The 14,284-nt window shown below is 46.5% G+C and overlaps 3 protein-coding genes across 3 annotated transcripts; 2 read left to right on the forward strand and 1 right to left on the reverse strand.

Moving 5' to 3' along the window:
- The first annotated feature begins 946 nt into the window (after positions 1-946).
- Positions 947-6,377, forward strand: susd5 (sushi domain containing 5). Its single transcript, XM_061267900.1, has 5 exons — positions 947-1,349; positions 1,842-2,019; positions 2,957-3,066; positions 3,173-3,361; positions 3,654-6,377. Exons 1-5 carry the CDS (start codon positions 1,289-1,291, stop codon positions 5,201-5,203), a joined length of 2,088 nt encoding a protein of 695 aa, XP_061123884.1. The 5' UTR covers positions 947-1,288; the 3' UTR covers positions 5,204-6,377.
- On the reverse strand, positions 6,040-8,968 carry crtap (cartilage associated protein). The gene is made up of 7 exons (XM_061267959.1): positions 8,022-8,968; positions 7,552-7,701; positions 7,305-7,476; positions 7,104-7,232; positions 6,884-7,029; positions 6,740-6,823; positions 6,040-6,273 (listed from the first exon to the last, which is right to left on the reverse strand). Exons 1-7 carry the CDS (start codon positions 8,469-8,471, stop codon positions 6,235-6,237), a joined length of 1,170 nt encoding a protein of 389 aa, XP_061123943.1. The 5' UTR covers positions 8,472-8,968; the 3' UTR covers positions 6,040-6,234.
- A 254-nt stretch (positions 8,969-9,222) lies between these two features.
- fkbp9 (FKBP prolyl isomerase 9) lies at positions 9,223-14,163 on the forward strand. Its single transcript, XM_061267907.1, has 9 exons — positions 9,223-9,598; positions 10,001-10,146; positions 10,211-10,400; positions 10,481-10,626; positions 10,700-10,889; positions 11,087-11,422; positions 12,737-12,882; positions 12,969-13,132; positions 13,208-14,163. The coding sequence occupies exons 1-9, from the start codon at positions 9,378-9,380 to the stop codon at positions 13,385-13,387; spliced, it is 1,719 nt and encodes a 572-aa protein (XP_061123891.1). The 5' UTR covers positions 9,223-9,377; the 3' UTR covers positions 13,388-14,163.
- Positions 14,164-14,284: the final 121 nt, after the last annotated feature.

A 14,284-nucleotide genomic window follows, 5' to 3' on the forward strand; every position in this document is an offset into this window, starting at 1 on the left:
TCCAACTGAAATGACTGATTTGCGTTTGTTGCGCTCTTACTTAATGAATTACATTTTACTTTTTACGATTCGAATTTTATACAATAATGCACATTTTATTCTGTTTTATATAACAGATGAATGTTAATTTTGACCACGGCATGCATTGTGCACATCCAGGCAGTAGGTGACTTTTTGAAATTGATTTCTATCAATGTGATTTATTTTATAATTTCAAATTACTGATTTGCGTTTGTTGCGCTCATACTCAATGGAATTACATTGTACTTTTTAAGATTTGAATTTTATACAGTCATTTTATTTTGTTTTATATAACAGATGGGTGTTAATTTTGGCCACAGCATGCATTGTGCTCATCCAGGCAGTAGGCGGCAGCACAACTTTGACTCATCATTTACATGGTCGTGTTGAAGGCCCAGCCTAACAATGCCCTCTAACACTTCATTGCTTCCAATCCAAGGCTTCACAAGAGTGCTTCAAAATCTACTTTAGTTGTACGTAGCCACAAATACGCCTTACACTCCGGTGCAGAACTTTGCGTCTGGCCATTTGCTGAAGTCTTTGCGGTGCCTTCAAGTGTCACCTTTTCACCGTGACCTCCCAATCTGTCTTCCCAAGATTTATTTATCTTTGACAGTCACAAGGTGATGTTGCCGCGGCGACCAAATCATCCTTCCTTCTTCTGAGCTCTTCTGACTTCCTGTCTGTGACTAAATTGTGCGACTGGGTGTGCGTGGGCTTCCTACCAAATGACACACTTGTGCCAAAAGTGGCAAAACACAATTCTCACCTGCCTCAACCAAGTTACGTCGGGTGTGAATCAGCCTCATATCCCGTTTATCCACCTTTTTTTTTTTTTTTGATGACCTTCAAAATCTCTGATGGCCGTGAGTCATACTGCCAAGTGCTCTTCATTTTTTTTTCATTTTAAATTCAACAGTAACATTGATATAAAAAATCCCTAAGCCGGTGTGATTTTCCATAAATGGAAGCCAAATATAAAAGCAGGTTGAAAACTTTTAAAGGGCGTGGAATAATCATACAGGGAATACTTGAATCAACATCGGACTCACGGAAAAGTGTGACTTTTCACAGCCGCTCTCCATCTGCTTACCAACCGGACCCTCGGTCTCCTCCTCCTCCTCCTCGTCATCCTCATCACGGTCCTCCTCGTCCTCATCACACCTCCTCCTCGCTCAGTCTCACCTCTGCAGCCTCTGGAGGAAGTTGAAGTGACTTACGGCGTTGCTTTTTCAGAGCAGAAACAAATCTTTCAGCGAGGAGAAGGATGCTGGGCTTCCTTGGATGCTTTGCTTGTCTTTTGGTGGCTTCTGTTGTCAATGCAAATGGTAAGAGAGAAAAAAAGTTTCATCCGGTTTGAAATGACATTTATAGGAAAAGGAATTACTATAATCTTATGTAGAATTTTCTTTTCAAATTGAATGTTGGTTAAAAATGAAATACGGTTTGAATTTGAAAAGTAAACCTTCAACTTTTATTGAGTGACAATATATATATATTTTATGTTTATATTTTATATATATTATATATATATATATATATATATATAAAATACTAATTTATTGAATATCGTATTTAATTTAATTATTTTATTTTGTAAATATGAGTTGATATAATATCGATTAATATTATATTAATGATATATAATATAATACATATTTGGGGCAGCGATGTTTATTATATATAAAATATACTTATGTAGGTATTTGATGTAGAAATCTTTGAATCAACTTAAAAAGTGCTTCATAATTGTGTTATTTTTTTCATATTGTCTGTTTTTGAGTCATGAAAAGCGTAATAAGTTCATATTTGTATTGCAGGTCGAGTGTTTGTGGTGGAGCTCGGGAACGCGTCTTCCAGTTCGTCGTTCAGTGACGCCGAGCGGGCTTGCGCCTCCCGGCGGGCCCGGCTAGCGGTGACCTCGGAATTGAGGCACGCCGTCATGGAGTGTTTCTTCTCCTCGTGCACCCGCGGGTGGCTTTACGGGGGCTCCCTCGGGTAAGAACCCTATTGACCTTTCGCTTTTCCACCTGAGGGGAAAATCATGTTCAATATTGGTCTCGGTTCTGACGTGAGCCATTAAGTCATTAATGGGCAACTCAGGCGGCGTTAAAAGGGTTCTGAAGGCCTCGGGGCAGACAGACAGATGACACCGGGGGGTGTGAAACATGGTGAGGACGTGTCAAACCAGCACTGCCAGGAAAAATGCTTGCTCAGACACCATTTTGGGCTCCACTTACAACGTACGACAATGGCAGCGTCACTTGGTAAATTTGTAGAAAATAACCTTTTTTTAGTTTTAGTTGTTAGTCGGTCCACCTCGGAATGAAAATGGCCCGCGCCATCCATTCGTATGACATCATCGTCCAGGAACCAGGAAGTTGCCGTCTCCTCTATGTTGACATTGAAATACGTAACAGAATCTAACATCTGTCTCCGAGTTGGCAAACCTTTGCTGTTGGCATGCCAACCAACCACAACACACACACGAAACGACACCCAAACTCGTCTTTCTGATGGCCGCTTTTGAATTTTTTCCTTATAAGCCCATGTTGACGAACTCCTGTTAGCATATGACTCACAATTTCTCGCCATTGCCAACGATTAGCGACGCCTTAGTTCGGAGAGGCGGGAAACCGTTTTCCTATCGGTAGACCGATTCTATGTTCGACATTGTTTATTTGCGCCTGGGAATGTCAACTAGCGGTGCGATAAAGACTCGCCACATTGCTGGGCTGATATGCTAACAAAATGTTTGCACAGGGAAATCCGGTAGTGAATGTTTGCATGGGTCCGACGTGCACAGAATTGACCCCGTTTATTCTTCGGAGAATTGTATTTAAAATACTTTTCACTTAATATTGTAATGTGGCATTGAGCCGGTCGCTCATATTTCGTCATACATTTGAGTAATGAAGGATTTATGTCATTCCAGCACCACCGTGTGTAGCTACGTAGGCGGCTCGCTAAAGGCCGTGGACGTGAGGACGGAAAACGCCACGGGCGACTCCAGAAGCTCGAGCGGATTCTGTATCAAAGATAAAGGTCAGTTAACGAATCGGTCAACGAATCGGTCAACGAATCGGTCAACGAATCGGTCGACTCGAGCAAGAACAGAATGTTCTGATGCTTTTGTTTTCGTTGGCAACAGGAGTGGCGTGCGGAGACCCCCCTTCCTTCCCCAACGCCCGTCTGCAGGGCCAAGACGGTTTTGAGCTGGGCGACGAACTCCTCTACACATGCGTGCCGGGATACGTCATGCCCAACGGTCACAGCGCCTTCAGCTTGTTGTGCGACAGCTGTGGCGAGTGGTACGGACTGGTCCAGATTTGCGTCAAAGGTACAAAAGAGAAAATGATAAAGTGCCGCCATTTTGTTCTGTTTTGGGACCTTGTCAGTGACCCTCCGCCCAATTCCTGCTCTTTGAGCGGACAATGTATCTCTTGTGAGTCTGGATGAAAATGGCTGCCGTGGCACCCGGGTGCGACATGCCGTGCCGTGGCCCGATTTACGGCCAAGGTAGAAGCAAAAGAAAGCGGTCGGAAAGCTGCAAGCATGCTCGGTCCAAACTGAGCTTCACAGAAAGAGTCAGTCGTTGATTAGATCGTGTAAAACTGATTGTGTTCTTGCAGACTCAACAGAGACTCACGTGGATTACGATGACCAGTTCACGTACGCCGATGCGGACAATCAGAACGAGGACGACGGGCCCGTGGAGGTTCACGAGATCACGATCCACACGGAAGAACCCAGGGACCAGGAGCTGCAAGAAATCCACTTTCAAAGAGAAGAAGTGGATTCAAATCTGGATGGTCAGCATGAGATGGAAGTAGACGCCGCGGAAACAAGCGATAAGGAACGAGGCGTGGTGGACTCCGTCGAGCACCCGAGTTGGGGGCAGGAAGTGGTGACCACGGCGTCCACAGACCCGCCAGGCTCCCTCTTGACCCAAAAACACCTCTTCTGGTTCCCCTCGGAGACCTTCCAGCAAGAACAACACCCGGTTTCCGTGGACCCCGTGACCACCACTCAGCGGACCTCCGGCGGCCAATCCGAGGAGAACCTCAACAGTGAGCAAGAGAGTCTCACTCCCCATGTCAGTCAAGTGGAACAAATTCCAGTTGAGCAGGAAGAGCTGGACCACCAAGACCGCTACGAAGACCACGAACACTATGACATGGGCGAGCATGAGGAGGTTCACTACGGCAGCCGGAACGACAGCTCCGAGGAACGTGGTGTCCATGAGGACAGCAGCCATCTTCAGGAGAATGTTTCTGAGGAGCAGCCGGATCGTGACGATCACGAAGAACCATACGATGAAAACGAGCACAACGACGATCACGACGAACACTATGACCACGAACGACATGATGATGAAGATACTGTACATCAATATGATCACGATGATCAGGACCATGAAGAACGAGATGATGATGATGGCAACGATCATTACGATCACAACGAGCACGAGAGCGAGGACCACAACCTGGATAACGACGAGGGCAGGCGGGACGGCAACGACAGCCACGCCGAACACGATAGCCATTCGGAACACGACAGCCACGAAGACGACGACGAGCATCATCAGCATGTCATGTTTGTCGAAACCGGCAGGAATGGCACCCGCGACCACGTGGGAGCGGCGACCACCACGGACGAGACCTGGCTGGACGGACACCCGGTGGCCGCCCACCCTAACGAGGTCGAAAAACTCCTCCCTGGCACCAGCGTGTCGGAAACACCAGAATCTCTGGAGACCGCCGCCCCGGACAACCCCGCCTCCTCCTCTGATACCCTCGAGTACGACACCCAGCAGGTGGTCCCCACCCACTCGTGGCTCCTGGACCTCACCCAGCAACCCTTCCCGGATCCGGCACAGGGCGGCGACACCTCGGCCGGGGCCGCGGGGGAGCGCGCCAACTTGCCCGGTGAGGCTGGTGAGAGGGGCGAGGTGGAGGGCGAGATGGGCGAGACGGTGTGCGTCGGGGACAACTGCCCACCTCCCAGAGCCTCACGCCGGGGCCCCACCGTGGCGGCCATTATTGCGGCGGTCTGCGTGGTGGCAGCGGCCGTCATATTGACCGTGTGGTGCTACCGGCGGCGACAGCAGAAGAGCTCGGCGTACAACATGAACGGGAAGGGACAAAGCACCCAGCACATGGAGATGCAGCAGAAAGTTTAAGGGAGGGGGAGGGGCGGTATTAAGAGACAAGTCGGACCACGATTTAAAAACCACAACAGAGGAGGGCCGCGTCGAAATGTTACTACGGACTGAGGTCGTGACCTCCAAGGAGGCTTTTGCACATTGTGGTATTTTGCCCGCTTTTGTTGTTTTCTTGCTGTTGCTATGTTTGCCACGCGCATCAATTTTTCCCCCCCCTGTGCTTTACGACTTCGCTTTCAAGCGGAGTGTCGAGCAGTCGTAGAATTACCGATTAGCCGTCTGAAATGACTGACACGTAGTCGGTAATGAAATATCGCAATTTGCCGTCGTGATGATGAATGTAACAAATGATATTTACTTGTTGGTGTGATTATTACTCACGGTATGATGTGTGCAATCGTGGACATGACGTTGTCAATTCGATCGCTGAGGTCAAAAAGTGTACGGCGTTTATTTCTGGAAATTGAGGTGGGGGTGGGGGGGGTGCAAGACGAACGTCATTTTCATCATAAATCAGCTCCGTTTTTAAGATGGCGTCTTTGTGTCCCGTTGGCTTGAATAAACTCCCGGAACGTAAAAGTCTGCTTTATTACATCATACTGTTTTTCAAAGCGTCACCCAAAAAAATGAAAAAGGACAAAACACATTCACTTGGGAGGGAATTTTCCACTGTGGACATTTTAACGGGTGCGTGCGACAAACTGCACCGAGGCTCGATGTTCAAACACGATTCAACACGTGCGTGTGTGCTCGCTCGGACTGCAGCCGCCCTCGAAGCTAATCGTCTTTGTGATGACGACGATGTAAACTGCGCATTCGTCGCTTTTTTGGGGGGTCATTGAAGACACCTCGGATGTTTCGGCAACGGCTTTTATTGTCAACCGATTCACAGCGGAGCCATTCATTCAAGTAACAGCAAGTATAAAAATGTCATCTACCCCCCCACCCCACCCACCATATAATAAAATGAGGCTGGAAAAGATTCTTTTGTAACAACAAATTTCAATAAATAAATGCTGATGTGCTTTTGCTTTCAGGGTGAATTTTTGCTAATCCAGAAACTCATCTATGAATTCCACCACCTCACCCTGCGAACAACACACAAACATAAAGTCAATTAGATTCAGGAAATGTTTGTATAAATAATAGAGGACATTTATATCAAGCAGTAAAAAAATAAAAATAAAAAAATGTAATATTTTTTTACTGTATTATATATTAAAAATAGCTAGTGATATTTTAATCATCATTATTTTAATTTACTGTGGATTTGATGTTAACAAAAAGATATCACAGTTAAAAATAATACTTAAGTGATCATTTATTGAAACTATTTTATTTATAAATTATATAATTTATATACAAATAAGTGATAATCTATTATAAAACTATATTATTTATAAATTATATAATATTTATAAATATTTTTTAAATTATATGAATAAATCACGACTGTATTTATTGATGGCTGGTTTGACGTGAGCTGAGATTTGCTGCGACCTGGTGGACACACTTTACATTGCAACCTCGCAAGTATTAAAAACAAAAAGTCACCTCATCATCGCTGGCAAGACGCTTTCTGGCGAAGTCCACCATCTCATTCTGCATGGTGGTCTGATTGTAGTAGCGCACCGCCTCCTACACAACACATGACGTCATCAACGTTGCAATTATTGTCGTCGTGAGTGTGTGACGGACCGCTCTGGGTTGGAAGTCTTCGTCGGTGAGCTGCCACTTGTCCTTATGGAACTTATAGTAGACCACATTGTTCTTCATCACCTCGTCGGTGGGGTCGAAGAGCAGGTAGCTGGTGGCGCACGGCACGGCGTTCTTCAGATCCTTCACTGCGGGCGCAAGATGGACGCACCGACGTCACGGAGCAGAACTTGAAGCGTCCGGACCGAGACGAGCAACTCACGCTTGTAGTAGGCAAACTGCAGGTAGTGGTACATGGTGGCCACAAACTTGTCCACCACAAATCCCCCCACCACTGGGGTCAGGTCGCTCTCACATTGCACCTTTCTCTCCAGCACTTCCGCGTAGTGGTCTGGAGAAAACAAGAAGCATCAAAAGTATTGGGACAGCTCAAAGCGAGGATAGATGTCTTCAAATGACTTACCGGCGATGTTAGGGTAGAAGTCTTTGAAATCCTTGATGTCCCGAGGACCCTCAGAGGCGGCGAGGCACTCGTCGTAGACCTTAAAGAAGTCTCGCAAGGCCAGCTCCATGTCAGACACGGACGTTCGGAAGTTCTCGCCGTTGTACGCCCGCACGGCGCGAACAAACAGCATCTTTAAAAAATTAAATAAATCAATAAAAGTTTGTGAGGAAAGGTTGCTGATCAAGTTCAAGCATCAGGGTGATACCTCGTAGGATTTGGTCTCCAGGTCTTTAAGGTGTTCCTCGGCCCCCGGCAGGCTCTTGTAATAGGCCATGTTCTTCTGCATCATCTCATCGTTGGGGTGCTTGAGCAGGAAGGTGTGAGCGGCCGACACGGCCTTGGCCAGCCTGTCGCTCTGATTGAAAACAAAACCATACTTCCCAAATTAAAACAAAATTAGGGCCCACAGATGAACACCAAAGTAGGTGGACATTTTTAACATGAAAACATGTCATAACAACATAATTGCATAATTAGGTTTAATGATCCACGCCCTTTTAAATGTTCTTAATAAGCAAATTAATTGAATATTTTTGGAATGTGGGAGGAAGACAGACTAGTCTAAGAGAATGCAAACTTTCCAGACAAATTAATGTACCTTGTACTCCATCACCCCCAAAACTGTTTCACCTCTAGGAGACAATCAAAAGAATTTCAGCCCTCAATTGGTCTCACCTTGAAGTAAGCGTACTGCAGGTACCGGTAGGGATCCCTTCTCTCAAACTCATCCATGGTGTCCCGGCTGGGCATGGACTGCCTGAAGGCGGGCAGCCCCTGCTTGCATCGCTTCAGACATTGGGCCCTCAGGAGAACATTAGCAAAGGCTCGCAACTCAGGGAACTCTGCGAATTTGTTCTCATCTTCCCGCCGGGCCGAGCTGCAGTTGAGGTTACAGAAAGCTTCGCTGTCCCGCAGCAGCCGGTAGAGGCGTAGGGACACCTCCAGGTACTCCACCGCGTCCCCCCATTTCTCATCAGAGTACTGGTCCAGCGCGTATTTGTAGGCCGACTCTAGCGGCATGAGTTCGCTCCTGGGGAAGCTTCGGAAACTGTACTTCTCGTACTGGCAGTGGACCGAACCGAAGCCGAAGAGAAGCACTAGAAGGGACAGCACTGAGGGTGCCATGTTGTTTAGTTGGGAGGGCCGACTCGGTTACACGTAGCCGGACCGAATCCCTCCGCCCCCAGAGGAAGAAGAGTCAAGGCTGCTGGAGCTGCTCCTCCCCAAATCACAACTTTTCACTATTTTTTTATCGTTATGTGAGAAAATCAAGAACCAAACACAACATGGCGTGATTACTAAAATGTTGCTCAAAGTTACCGTCTAAAAAAAGGCGGACATGTTACTGCTAAGCAGAACCAGGGTGAAACCACATTTCTGTCCCTCCCACTGCCACGTAGCGACCTTGGTACCAATTCATTTCCGTTCCAAAAGTTCCATAACTACCCCAGAACTTACTTTGTCACGACGCCATTTTCCACTTACAAAACAATTGCACTGTAGTTAAGTTTAGCAAATAGCGACGTAAATCCGGAAATACTTCTAGGTACGTGCGTGGGTACGTGGAGACCCCTACCACGTTGACACTTTGCCGAGGATCTACTGCGCATGTGCGATACGTGTACCCCGAAAAAAAGGCTCGCCCATTAACGCCTGGGGGATTTGTCAAGCTCGCGTAGATAAAGCAAGGCTAAAAATAAAAGTAGGCAGAATAAAAAGTAACTAAAGGGTCTTAAGCGTGGGTCTTTAATACGTGTCTGAATCATGATAGAACCACTTTATGCTAATCTATTCTTTTAATCCGTCGTCATCCGCAGAAAGATGTTAGACATGATAATCCAGGCTTTTATTATGGCTGCTAAACCGGATATTGTGCTGGTGACGTTTAACTTGACTGCGTTTCTTCACAGCAGGGACCGGTAAGGCAGAACTTTCGGTCCAACTCTTCGCAGACAGCTAGGGAACCACCCGGGGAAGGAAGCAAGGAAAGAAGGACATCATCAGGAAGTTTTTTCCATCTCCTCAAAGTCGATGCACATTTTAAACAAAATGCAACCAGGCGTTAACGGGTTTGGATGTTTGGCGATTCTGGTGGCGCTGGCCGCCTGCAGCGCGCCCCTGGCTCCGTTAGACGACATTCTGATCGAAAAGACTTTCGTTCCAGAGAAGTGCGCGCGCGCCGTCAAAGTTGGGGACTACGTCCGGTACCATTACAACGGAATGTTCCCGGACGGTAAAAAGTTTGACTCCAGGTGAGCCTGCACGCACGCGCAGTTCGTACAACGTGAGAATTTCTTTCGGCTTGTGGGTTGGTACCAGAGAGCCACGCAGGCAACATTTCTGACTTGTGCTGGGTGGGGGCTCACATGCTAAAAAAGAACCCAAATAGTACTTAAAAGGGAAATAAGTGCAGAATATGCACTATATACTACTTTTATTGAAAGCACTCAATGAATGGTCATTTTAAATATTTGAACAGAAAGCCGTTCAGGCCCGCTTTACCATGTCCAGGCTCAGGTCCATCCAGGACTAGAGACCAAATTCACTCCCTTTTTAATTGAACTTAAATTAATTGAATGCCCTTTTTGTAGCTTTCATTTAGTTTGCTTAATTTGAAATTCTGTTCGAAGTTCAAATGTCGTTCTGTGTTGCAGTTACGACCGTGGCAGCACCTACAATGTATTTGTAGGGAAGGGTCAGCTGATCCAAGGGATGGACAAAGCTCTGGTGGGCATGTGCGTCAACGAGAGACGGCTGGTTAAAATCCCGCCGCACCTCGCCTACGGAAAGAAGGGATACGGTGTGTTCAATATGCACGTGGTATCATGTAGTTCGTATGTTTCACATCTGTATGTGTGTTTCAGGTGACATCATCCCGGCGGACGCCATCCTCCATTTTGACGTGCTGCTGCTGGATGTGTGGAACCCCGAGGATGGCGTGCAGATCAACACCTACCACACTCCCGCCATCTGCGCCCGCAAGGTGGAGGTGTCCGACTACGTGCGCTACCACTACAATGGCACGCTGCTGGACGGGACGCTTTTTGACTCTAGGTAAACCGGATCGTTCGACCACAAAAAGCGTCACGAAAATGTGAAAGTGGTTGTTGACAAAACCGAAATTTTCCCGGTAGCCACACCCGCATGCGGACGTACAACACCTACGTGGGCATCGGCTGGCTGATCTCCGGTATGGATCAGGGCTTGCTTGGGATGTGTCTGGGCGAGAGGCGCATCATCACCATGCCGCCGGCGCTCGGATACGGCGAGAACGGAGACGGTCAGTGCAGCAGCACCCCTAAAAATTCTGTTCTCCGTATTTCTGTGAAAGTCACATCCAAGTTGTCCATCAGGTAGCGACATCCCGGGTCAGGCGTCCCTGGTGTTCGACGTGGTCCTGCTGGATCTGCACAACCCCAGCGACACCATCACCATTAGCAACCAGCAAGTGCCTGACCCATGCCCCCGGAAGTCGGTGGAAGGAGACTTTGTGCGCTACCACTACAACGGAAGCCTCCTCGACGGAACCTTCTTTGACTCCAGGTGAGAAGCTGTGTGGGGTGCACCTCCCCCGGACAGCCACAAGATAGCAGCGTGTGGCAAAAATGAGCAGTGGAGCGGAATTGCTTGCTCGGATAGTTTGAAGCAAACAATAAAATAAGCACAGACTATAAAAATCTCCCGTAAGGGTTCTGATATTTTCAGTCAATATATTTTAATGAATTATTTCGTTTTTGCAGCTACTCTCGCAACCGCACGTACGACACCTACGTGGGTCGCGGCTACGTGATCGCCGGCATGGACGAGGGACTGATCGGCGTGTGCATGGGTGAGCGGCGCACCATCACCATCCCGCCACACTTGGCCTACGGCGAAGAGGGCACCGGCTCCAAGATCCCCGGCTCGGCAGTGCTGGTCTTCGACGTCCACATCATCGACTTCCACAACCCGTCGGACGGCGCCGTCGTGACGGTCACGAGCAAGCCGGACACTTGTGACAAGCTGACCAAGAAAGGCGATTTTGTCAAGTATCACTACAACGCCACGCTCATGGATGGAAGCCCCCTCGACTCCACGTGAGTGATTCGGTCGAAATTTAATCCAAAGAATGAAAGCACAAAATAATCATTAATTGAATTAAGTGATTATAAAGTAAAAATTTAATCCAAAGAATTGGAGCACAAAATAATCATGAATCGAATTAAGTGATCCTAAAGTAGAAATTTAATCCAAAGAATTAAATAATCATTAATCAAACTAAGTGATTATAAATTAGAAATTTAATGAATCAGTAAGAAAAATAATTACAATTCTCAATTGTTCGAACGACAATAATTCCACTCACATTCTCATTAAAGCGAAATGATGTGGTCTTGAAGTTCTCTTGACTCAAAACTCAAAAAATAGTAAAAAGAGGGAAAAAGGACACAAAAGGTGTAAAATGCTATTTAGGTGGAAGAGTGTCAGGTTTTTATTCACCGACTGTATAAATGTTAAGAGAAAAGCATCAGCGGACAAACCACAAATGAGGCAGAATATTGAGTCGCAGCTTGCGCAAGGAGTGCAGTACAGACAGTTTACAATGCCCAAACTACACTAAAGTCTGTCTGCATCTTTGCTCTTTTTATTTAGGGATGCCCTGCCCACATGTATAGCAGAAAGCGTTAAGGGAAAGGGGAAGCGCGAAGGCTTCTGCTTTGGTAAGAGTAAAACGACAGATGATATACTTATGATAAGCTTATATGGCGATATAGAAAGGGAGCATACAGAGTTCAGCAAGTTCAATGGGTTCAAGCATCCATATCAGCAGGAACCAGGGGCGCTCTTAGCGCTCCATCCTTCGAGGATGTGAACTGCGGGGTCTGCCATCTTGATCACGATAGACACAATGCCGTTGTAAGGCGTTGCTTTCTCTGCAACTGCATCTCGCTGACCCTGATAAGACCTCACACCTCTGCTAATGTGGTTGTCTGTAGTGAACATAAGAACAGCAAAGCAGAACAACAAGCACACGTCCGTACTCATGTAGCGGTAGATCATTTATTGTAATATGATAATATAGAAATGAAAGGAGAACGCATGATAACATATATATAAATTTTTCCAACAAAGAGGTCGAATGATCAATTGACCTCGTTCCAAAAATACGAATTTGCTTAGAAAGACCTCTTGGGTCGGGGTGACTTCTTCTCACGCAAGTGACATTTTCTCAGGGATGCCGTTGTAGCTTCATCCTGTTTTCATATTCCAGCAATATCCTGTTGATCGATTTTAGGATGGGATCGCAGCCTAACCCTTTGTCCTTACTCAACTTAATACACATTTAATGCATCTGTACCATCTAGCCTCTACGTTACTTGACACATGTCTCTCTCTGTCTGTAATGGAAGGCACAACTACGGGAAGACGTACAACATCGTATTGGGCGCCAACCAGGTGGTCCCCGGGATGGAGGAAGGAATGTTGGGAATGTGCGTGGGCGAGCGGCGACACCTCGTCGTCCCGCCGCACCTCGGCTACGGAGAAGACGGAGTTAGTGAGTTTCACGCATAAAGCACCCAGTGCGTCTACAGATTGCCAATTCAGCACGGATGCTAAAGCTAAGTGCTAACATGCTTCTAGTTGACGAGGTTCCGGGCAGCGCGGTTCTTGTCTTCGATATCGAGTTGATGGAAATGGAGGACGGACTCCCTGAAGGCTACATGTTTATCTGGAACGAGGAGGTGAGCGGCGACCTCTTCACCGAAATGGATACAGACAAGAACGAGCAGGTGGAACCGGCCGAGGTACGTCACCCAAAGATGGCCGTCGTATTTGGAAGCGGTCGTTTCGCATCCGCTGATTAATCTTTTGTCTCGCAGTTCAGCGACTACATCCTGCGGCAGGTGAAGGAAGGCAGAGGTCGCCTGGCGCCCGGTTTCGACCCGCAGCGCATCATCGACAACATGTTCAATAACCAGGACCGCGACAGCGACGGTAAAATCACCGCTGCCGAATTCAAGCTCAAAGCCGACGAAGCCGCCTCACATGACGAGCTATGATGGGACTCGCAGGCGGCGGGGAAGCCCAAGGGGTTTCGGGGAGGGTCGAGTGTCATCTCAATTGTGAGATTTTACGTCAGGGTGAAGAAGCTTTCTCGATCCGGGATCGTTTTAAGGTCCTGAAGGCCGTACGAAATTCACGAAAAGAATGTCCTCTGACAAATACTGTAACTGTTGGTTCTACGTTTAGTTTGTTTTGTTTACAAAAAGTGCGTCAGTGTGTTTGTGAGTGTGTGTGTGAGTGCTTGTGTTGTATGTGTGTCATTGCCTCTATTTTACAATGCAAGTACCTACTTGGCTCTAGTCTATAAGAACAATTTTAGTCCTGAAACGAGTTGGTACCGTGCAGCGAAAGAGCCAATCATATCACTCCATTATTCATTAGTCATCGGATTTTCTACGTTTTGTTTTAACCTTGTCTACTTTTATTATTAGTGTGTCTTACGTGTATGTATGACAATTGGTAAGTGTTAGGTTCTGAGCCCCCCCCGCCCGTTTGGGCCCACTTGAACCAATCATGCAATTGGTGCAATGACTGATGACTTGTGTGTTTTGTTGGTTTGTCTTTTATATTTCAAGAACAAAGTCATAATGTCACTAGAATAAACACAAAATCTGAGGTCAAAAGGTGTCTTTTTGAAAGAAGTTGTAATATTACAAGGATGACATATTACCAGAAAACTCCAATTACAAAAAAGGTCATAATAGTGATCAAATGTATCAAAGTGTGTTAAAAAAAAGGTTGGACAAATAAAATGTCAGGGAGACTAACCGTGTCTTTTTGTATCCTTTATTTTGTATTTTGTTATTCAATTATTACTTTTATTACTCATTTTATATTTAGTTTGTTATATGTTCTTTATTTGCGTTTATTACGCAGGCGTTTAAAATATGACG

Source organism: Syngnathus typhle, linkage group LG20 (assembly GCF_033458585.1).
Source record: "Syngnathus typhle isolate RoL2023-S1 ecotype Sweden linkage group LG20, RoL_Styp_1.0, whole genome shotgun sequence".
Taxonomy (NCBI): Eukaryota; Metazoa; Chordata; class Actinopteri; order Syngnathiformes; family Syngnathidae; genus Syngnathus; species Syngnathus typhle.